Here is a 9,692-nt window from a genome sequence, read left to right on the forward strand (position 1 = left end):
CGCTAAGTTAGGGGAAGGACGGACTCGACAGGTTTGTTGTTCCCTTCTGCCCTTGGATGAGCATTGACTTTCCTCTAAAGTCCGGTTCACAGCCATATCATCCCGTACCCGGCCGTATGGCGTCACCGGTGACGTGGTACGACTTTGGGTGTCGCAAAAAAACAACAAAAAAAAACAACAATATGTTACAAAAAAAAAAAAAAAAAAAAAGCAACTAGAGTTAAGGGTTCAGGGCGAGGGAAAAGTACGCTGAGGAGGGGGAAGCAGGCGGAATGGTGTAGAGAGGGGATGTTCCCTACTCTCCTCTCCAGCAATCCGTCTGCTTCCTCCTCCCGTCCTACCTTCAACGGCGTGCGCCAGTGTCACTTGTTCGTGACTTACAAGACATCTACAAAAAATATCGTTGTTGGTGGTAGTCGAACATAGAAAGGAGCACGCCAAACTTTTTTAGAATCGGACCTCAAGGAGCTCGTCAACGAGACTGATGATTCAGGTAAGATGTGGCTCTTCATATTTCTCTTAGTGAAAATTGCTTACAGCGTATTGATTCCGTAAAATTATATCCAAGGCCATTGGAATAGTCTGCAATCGACGGGTGTTATAGTCGAATAACTGGTGTTCGAAAAGAAAAGTCGCATAATAAACGGCTTGCCAAAATTGGCGAGCTCATGTTGCAAGCAGGAATATTCCCGGAATATTTATTTAAGTTGAGAAATGTTAAATACCGTCATATTAACATAGATATTGGCTTGTCTAGAAAATTCTTACTTAAATCTCTCAGGGGAAGTTCAGTAAACCATTCATGTATTAGTCTTTCAAAGCATCTCAATCGCTTGGTTACTAGTAAGGATAAACGTCAATAAAAAAATGTTAACACGATTAAATTTTTTTATTGTGTTAATTAATTGATTAATCGGTTTCGCTTATTACCATAAATAGTATATTAAAAATGAGAAATGATATATTTTGCTTTTGCTGAATATAGTTGTAAACGGCGTAATATACAATTCAGGATTTTAAATCGACCTTGATGTGTAGTTGATATCAGCCAAAAGGCATTCACACTCCCAATTTATTACTCCAGCCACGGAGGCAAAGAGGTTCCTTCATATTCTCCGGCAATAGCGAACTGCTTTGATTATGCGCTAAACGGTCTCTCGCCAGGCGCTGAACGTTACTGGGACACGTATAACTTCCACTTGCATTACGGCAAAGAAATGTCTATCATTGTTGATCTCTTCAGGACTTTGAGGGAATGCGAAGAGGTTGTTATTTTATTCACTAGGGTACTTGTTTTTTCTATGCTTATTCAACCTTTTACGCTTCTTCAAATCTATACTAATTATTTCTAAGAACAATATTAATTTCAGACAATAATTTTTGTTTCCACAGATTTTTAATGAATTTGAGTAGTGCAGCGATAAGATGCCCTATGAAAGCCTCACTGTATTTTTCGAGTAAAAGTCCTAGCCGATCCTCGAATTGCACATGGAGAAGGTGGGCTCACAAAGGACGCCTCGCTATTCCTCAAACATCCGCAGGGTAGCTAAAGCAACCGACCAAGAAAACCTACCCATCACAAAAATACAGCGAAACCCGTGTCGACGTCCTCACAGAATGCGCGGTGGGTTAATCACTTTGATCCACAGAGCGCTCCAAGCGAATGACGCAGCTCATAACACTGTTTAAATCGAAAACGCGATCTGCGCAGGACAATATTTCTTTTTTCTGCGCGTGCCCGGCAGGGTTCCTTATGAGCCCTGAAAAAATACGAAGTTAAACTGGCCCAGTTTTCTAGCTTAGTACATGACCAAATCTTGTGCGGCGTTTCGAGAATTGGCGTTGCACTAATTGGGTCAAATTGAGCTAAATTCATATTCGACTTATATGCATCACCAAAACATTTGCCCGCTTCGTACTAGGGACATAAAGGTCTCATTTATGTAAAAATAATTTAAACACTACCTGTTCACTTCATCTTGTGATAGGTAACCATTTCGTGAAAAGCCTCAACAGTCTATGCAAAGTTAATGGCAGCGAGCATCGAAATCATTACGTGACATTAAAAAAACAATTATTCACTCACACAGCATACGAAAGCAGGAAATCTCGGGTTATTATATCTAAATATGAAAAATAATAGAACGTATAATCATGACCCATGTTTGCATACTTTTTTTTAATTGTGGTACTTTATTATATTGCAGGTTCCAGGAGAAAGATAAACTCATCCGACGGTCCTATTCTCTTCAGAGGACGTCTTCTATTCTGCAGCTGTCCAAGTCCAGGTGGAGGACCTGTCGGTGGATGTTGGTGACCTTATCCATGACTTCAGCCTCGTAATTTATTGGACTTTTAATATCAAATATGCAACAGGGATCAAGTCCACCTTGGCTCTCTTTGAGCGCACGATTGGGCTGAAAGAAACACCACTGGAAAGGATTGCCCTGAAGCTTCTTGGCAGGCTACAAGCTTTTACTAATTACTATTTTTTTAAGGTTTTGACCCTTCTCAAGTTTTTGGATTTTACAATAAAAATGTGGTTGACAATATTGTTGGCTGACATGACTGGCAGGACTTTTTTTAGATGTCTGGATTATGTGTTTCCAAAAGTTTTAGTGAAATTTTGATGCCGGCGCATTGCCCGTAAGTATTATTCTCTGATCCCTGAAACCTCCTCGAATTCAGAAGTCTCTCGTGTGACAGCTGACCTCAGGAATCGCCCCACCAGCACACCTGAACGAGCCAGTTAGCTGAGTCTCGGGGTCTGAAAAAGTGCCCTCACTATTTGGAGCTCCGCGAGACCCATGGTGTCCAAAAGCGACCACAAAAGTGGGGAGTCGCGGAAAACCATGGGGGTTGTGTATAGTGTCCGACGGCACTCGCAATTATGGGGATAACGCGAGTCTCTAGGTGCAAAAAAAGAGCACCAAAAAGCACCCAATTTAGGGGGGATCAAGTGATTCCCTGAGAGTTCTACGCGGTACTAAATAATGCCTGAATTTACGGGTGTCACATGAGTACCTGGGTGTAACAAAAGGCGTCAAAAAGCACCCTATTCAGAAGGGATCCGTTGACTCCCTGAGAGTTGAAAGTGGTTCCAAATAATTCATCTAATTAGGGGTGTAACATAAGTACCTGAATGTAACAGAGGGCGCCAAACAGCACCCGAAGTAAGGGGTGTCGGTTAAGGCCCGTGGACTTTGAGGGGGGTGCTAAGTGATCATGTATTTCTGGGGAGTACTTGAAGTCCCCAACTTGAGAGGATGCCACAAACACCCGAGGGGAGTCACATATGGGACACAGTCTAACTCCCCTGAGGGGAGTACCCGTGTACACCCTTTTTTCTTAGAGTGTACGTTGGCAGTCTTCACGCGGCCCATTGTAAGCGGGCGCCGCTCTTGCCACTACACCCTCTAGAACACTGTAGACACGCGGTTTCTGCTTCTCGGGGTCAGATTCGTCATCCACTTCGCCATCTCACGAGGAGCCGCCACCGCGCGCGGCCACAAGGTCGAAATTGAAAGGTTCCAATGCGATCTCGGAAGCGGGCTGTCCCCCTTGGTAGGAGATTATTTGGTGCTGCATGCGCGCTTTCGAATGCAAATGTGCGGAGTAGAATGCATTCTGATATAGTCGTTGATTGGTTAAGCGTGCGTGAGAAGCTCCTCCAGCGAAGTCCTCAAGCAGAGTGACCGCTCGAGAGGATCCAGGGAGGAACTCACCTCCTCGCCAGCGTTCGCTCTGCTAAAATAGAAAGAGTTCAGGGTTTTGCGGGAGATGTGGGTCTTGCACTCTTATTCTGTTATCAGCCGTTGGGGAGAAGATCCAACCGCTGCGCTCCAAGTGGCTAACTTTAGAACTACACCCATGGGGACAAAAATAACAATGACGCAGCGCTCTGCTGCCGGAGTGGGCCTCGTTCGCATCCTCCGACGACTGCTTTGGAAGTGATCCGGCTTGTCGTGTCCCGCCAACGTAACTCCGTTTATTGTCAACGCATTTCACGTTATGTAAGACTAAGACGTGGTCCACAAGTCTTGTGCTGGGTAAACACCGAGCTCTGGGGAAAACAAGCTGCAAAGACCGCCCGCTAATGTTGATCTCCTCGCCTAGTATTTGATATTCTGCTGGCTTCGTATTCACCTCGTTGCTTTCTTTTCACCTCCTGGTCTGAGCGCTTGAGCCCCCTTTGCCACATCATTGAGGCCTGCACCTCCTCTTGATGCGCCTCCTTGCTTGAGCTACGTTCAATGGACAAAAGGGCTAGGTGGTGGCCCTCTAAATACTATGCTTTTAAAATGAAATGTCCAACGCGTGGTCTGACCTTGATTGGTTTAGCCCGTGATAGCTAACACACCGAAAGACGACAAACGCCGTGACTTTGATCATTTAGCGCTACTTGATAGACCTCACCGCTTCGCAGCATCAACTACACTCTCCGACTTGAAACAAAATGTAGGCGGTCTCGCCCCCAAAGTGGAAGCAACTCACCTCGAATGCCAGGGAGCGGAAAGAACTTAAATCGAGAGATGTCCCTCAAAAATCAAGTGTAATTTTGATAATAAAAGCTTACTACTTTTCTCCGAACTGAAAACGACATGAGCCGACCACACCCGCAGTTTTTGAAGTCTTGAATGGTTTTTAGTTGTCTAGGGCTGTCATTTAGACCGAACACGTCCACCTTCTTTTTGAATATTCTCTGATAGTACTGCCACATTGTTGAAATTTATTTTTGAGTTCATCATGAGTAAGTCAGTGAGTAAAAGGATCTCACTGTCTGGTTTTCTAAAATGCCAAAACGCAATAGGTGGTGCTCTGGAAGCACGCTACCTGACGCGGGAATCGGAGGATTAAATAAGAACTAAGGCAAATAAAATAACGTAGTTATATGATTTAAAAAGCGGACAATATTAAACGGGCAAAGAAGTGTACTTTTTTAGATTTGATGTATATTTATTTTTTTCCTCGATTACGTGTAGTATTTCAGCTTGCATAACATGACAACTCAAAATAACCAACAAGGGCTAGAAGTAACACAGATGGGTCGAACTCGTTTGTGTTTCAATCACTGGAGAGCTGTCGACTCAGCGTCATGTCACACGGGTCCGGACACACCTTCTCTAAAAGTTCCTTGGCATTCTCACACTCGAAATCTTCGTCGTATATCTTGTACACGGTACTAGGGCTCGGTCTGGTGATGTCTAAAATAAAACATTTGGGCATTGTCAAACATTTTGATAAAACAATAATAAAAAAAAACACATTACATATCGTCAATTGAGTGACTTTATAAAGTAAGCTGCTGGCGTATTAGTTTTAGACCTGTAATTGTCACGGGAAGACATGGAAGGCCATGACAATAAATATCTTCCATTGTAAACGTTTGAGAACGATCTGAGAACTTATTATAAATGTATAAATCACGAAAGCTGTACTAATTTTCTTGCAACATCACTCGAGCAAAGTAGAAGCGCGGAAATTGTCTTCGCTTTAAACTATAAATATCGCGCATAGCACAATTTGTCTACGCGCCGACGAATTCAGATGAAGATGCATGACGTAAAGGTGTATCATGTTATAATATATTGTTTGATTATTTTCAGTACATCAGCAAGTTATGCCGCTTAAATGCTCGCTCTACACTGGTAGAAAATAAACAACCGCAAGTTTGAACCACAAGTTCAAACTCAGTTGTCCGGTTAGGCTTAATCTGCCAATATGTGTGTATTGGAAAATAAAACTATTCTATTCTATTCTACAATTGATTGCTTTCAGCAACGTGATACACAAAAAGAAAGAAAACTTTACAATTTATGATTTTTTTTTACTATGTGTGTGGCTTGTTTATTATTGAGTATTGCAATATAATAGTTATGCTCGTACGTTCATAAAAATAGTCCTAGATCTCCGAGCTGTACTGAAGATTGAAATTTTTTCCATTTCAACTCGGACCCTTATCACATGTGATGTTTCTTTTTACAAAGAAGAACAAACAAAATACTGCCTTATCTTACCGATTTTAAGATAAAGTGTCTCGCCTTCGAACGGTTCAAGAACAGTGAAGTCCTCATTGACATCTGCAAGTAAGCAACTTATTATATTAAAAAAAAAACACAAAAATGACTGCCTGTTTTTTTAAAACAACCGTCTTGCCTGAGTTGATTTGAACCTCGTATGCGTTTATGTACTGTATTAATTTCTATATATTTTTATATTTAGAATTTAATAATCTAAGAGCCGGGTGCCTGCCAAGAAACGTAATTTCGCACTAAGATATTTTTTCAGCTTTTATGTTCTATTAATGATGTTGTGTTTTCACCTTTATATTTTTGAGTTTGAAAATAGGGACATGAACAGATTACATTGGCAGAAACTCTTTACACTAAGAAAATTTACAAGAGAATGGTGGATAAACAAACTAACGAAAATCATAACACATATCTAGTTTCTTTGGTCCTTGAGGTTTCGGTGGCGTTATGGCCTTTTTGGTTAACGACATAAACTGGTTACCGGTTTTGGTTGAGGTACCAACTTTGTACATGGTCATTGATCATGGGGAAGCAGCTTGCAACAACAAAACAACATGTACATCAAATTGAGTTATGCTTAGCCAGGCAAATGCCTCGACTACGAGCATTGGTATTTCCGGACGATTTCCTAGTAGGGATGAACGAAAATATTTCTAAGAGACTAGAACGCACGCCAGCAAGTAGAAAAGAAACAAGAGTCGTAAAAGACTTGAAAGGAAATCGCGGGGATCTCATACATTTACGAAATCACTCATGGATTAAAAAAGATAGCGGACAACAGAACGTACATGTAACATACCCTGCGCCACACACACTACTCCATGTGTGACTGGGTAACCAAGAGAACTAACCAGAAGAAAGCAAGCAGCATTGCTCATACAGAAAGATTTGCCCCAGTGCGAAACGGGCCGCCTTGGTGGCTCCGCGGCGAGAGCGCCGGCCTACTGGTCCCCATGTGGCGGGTTTGAATCCCGGCCGACCGAGGAGCCCGCAATCTGAGGGAGGCTTATTGCGGAGAAGGCGCCGAGTAACCGAGCTCTCGGTTGCCCGTCAAAAGATCCCCATGTTGTCGAAATTAATCCTCAATCCTCCACTGGGGCGTGCCAGATGTCGTCGTTGGTTTGGCGCATAAAACACTCAAATTTAGCTTTAGTGCGAAACAGGAGTAGTCTACCGGATTCATTTGTCGTGCTACACGTGTTAGGTCGGCAAAATGTGCCAATGTATTAGTGATAGAACAAGAGAACACGCAGCGGCGGTGAAGCGCACATCAGCAGGACACTTTCATCCCACTGCAAAACATGTGAGTATAGTCGAGCCTTTACCAGCGTCAGCATTCTTGCAAGTACAAAAATCTGCAACTACGGGACATGCTAGAGGCACTATACCTCGTTTCACCATAAGCCCGGACGCAGCCGACGCTCCCAGCTGGCGGGACCAATCAGAGAGCGTCAGAAACGCACCTTTATGGTGTTCGTCATGTTCTTTTACGTGTTTTATTATCACGCTGAACCAGTCATAAAAATAAATGCCCAGTGACTTGCGCTTTTGAAGCTGAGTGATTGGTCCCATTAGCTCGTGGCGTGGGCAGCGTATGGACTTAAGCTCAATCGAAGTACCGCTACCGAAAAATGTTAAGAATGCGTAAGCAGTCCTTCAATAACATTTTATCACAAAGGGAAAAACAAAACAAAATATATATGGTAGCACGGTGTGCTTTGAAGAAGTGCCCCGATTTGACAGTCCTTTTAGCACGCTTCACAACCAAGAAAAACAATATGTGCTATGTGCGAAGGAGGGCCATTGACTCGCCGTGGCTAATGATTTTTTTTTTTTTTTTTTTTTTTTTTACAGCGGAGTTGTTAAGGGCTAGGTTCCCCAGGATCGTTTCCGGTATGTCGACACAAACCTACCTGGACAGCTACCGCCATCCATAAGCGACGGCGGCAAGCACGCAACCAGTATGGTTTTCGCCGTCGCTCGTAGATGCCGGCAACCTTTCCAGCTATTTAGGGTGCCTACATGTCTGTCTGTCTCAGGGTGAAGACATCCATTCTCGCCCTGAATGTGCCAGCGCGTGGCGCTCTCGCACACTCGGTGCGTGACTTGAGCAGTAAAATGGCGTCTATGCATAAGCCAAAGCTACGCGCTCGAGCTGAGTTACACCGAATTGCGCGCACTTAAAAATGCATAAAAAAACCGATTGGGCGGAAAAATGGCTGAGATGTCACCACTCGAGCAAAAGCGCGCGTGTGTATGAAGGCACTCTGCAGGTATCACAGAAGAATTGATAGTTGGGCGCGTTGGTGGGACTTCATCGTAGGAAACAGCGCGAAAAACAGACGACAATGAAGAAGAAGCTCACGTGACGAGCGCAGCGCTCGTCACGTTTGTTTTTTTGTCCTCGTCTGTTTTGCGCGCTCTTTCCTACGCTCCTACGCTCTTATCAGATTCGGTTCGGAATCACGATGAGTCGGCCGCGAGCCCTTTCGCGGAAAGGTGAGACGCTGCGGAAGGAGCGCCGATGTACGCAGCAGCGCAAATGGGTCCGCAACCGCCGCAAAGCTGCTGTCCCTCGACTTCCACTGCGTCCAACGCTTCAGATTCCCTTGTCAAAGAGCACATCGCTCGCCTGGAAAGCCGCCGGCGGGTGAACGCCACGGACGACTATCGTGCCTAGGAAGCCAAGCGCAAGCTCGAGGCCCGGCGACGACTGCACTCCACGCCGGCTGAACAGGTCCCCGGGAGCGACGGCGGGGTTCCGGAGAGAGTTCGTGGAGAACGCGTTTGGCGTCACGTGCGCCGTGTGCGACCGACTCTGGTTCGCCAGAGACGTATCCACGATCGGCGGCGTGCCGGACGAGAAGACGCGGGAATCGGGCGCGTGCGGGTTGCGGCAGTGTATCGAGTACAGCTCCGCTGGTCTTCCTTCTTCGCGAGAGTGGAAAGGCTGAACGTTTTTTCTTAGTTCGTCTTTTTATCTAATTTATTTCCTTTTCTTATGTATTGCTTCATTATGAAATAAGTTTATTCTGGCTTAACACAACACAAAAATAACAAGAACAAAGTCGTTTCGCCACCTATCCAGAGGGCATCATCAGGATGCACTGACCCGGTGGTGGGGAAAGTCAAAACCAGTTCACTCTGATCCAACAGGTCCCCGTAAACGTCTGGTAGAGAACCACGGTTTGTGTTGCATGCCTTGCGGTCGCGGCGGATAAACCACGATTCCACGAGCTTCCTCGGGCCCCAACGCTGCTCACGAGCCAAGTTCGACGTATTGTCAAAGTCAAACGTATTCCCAGTAGTCCAGCTGTGGTCGACGAGCTCGGATTTACTTCTCGTGACGTGGGTGGCCTTCACCGCATTCCTTCTGTGCTCCTTAAGCCGGGTGCTTCTCCGTCTGCAGGTTTCTCCAGTGTACGTGGCGTCGCAGTCAACACCGTTCACCTTGTAAACCACACCTGTCTGGGTGTTGGCGGGGGTAATGTTTTTCAGCTTGGAAAACGCGTTCGCCAAAGTGTGCACAGGCTTGAACACAGTCCAGATGCCCAAATGGGTCAAAGCTCCTCAGACCTAGTCCGAGGTTCCTCGGACATAGGGAACGTACACTAGTGACTTTCTTTTGCCTCCAATGTCCACTCTGCACTGTTGCATGCG

General features: G+C 45.0%; 1 protein-coding gene across 1 annotated transcript in view; it reads right to left on the reverse strand.

The window, feature by feature from the left end:
• Positions 1-6,544, reverse strand: part of LOC121048549 — a 138,042-nt gene extending 131,498 nt beyond the window's left edge. The window contains exons 1-3 of the mRNA XM_042291701.1: positions 6,427-6,544; positions 6,018-6,080; positions 5,119-5,204 (exon numbers count right to left, since the gene is read on the reverse strand). Coding sequence (XP_042147635.1) covers positions 5,119-5,204; positions 6,018-6,080; positions 6,427-6,544 — 267 coding nt within the window. The remainder of the gene's footprint in view (positions 1-5,118; positions 5,205-6,017; positions 6,081-6,426) is intronic.
• Positions 6,545-9,692: the final 3,148 nt, after the last annotated feature.

The sequence above is a fragment of the Ixodes scapularis genome, unplaced genomic scaffold (assembly GCF_016920785.2).
Source record: "Ixodes scapularis isolate PalLabHiFi unplaced genomic scaffold, ASM1692078v2 PGA_scaffold0__279_contigs__length_252992795, whole genome shotgun sequence".
Taxonomy (NCBI): domain Eukaryota; kingdom Metazoa; phylum Arthropoda; class Arachnida; order Ixodida; family Ixodidae; genus Ixodes; species Ixodes scapularis.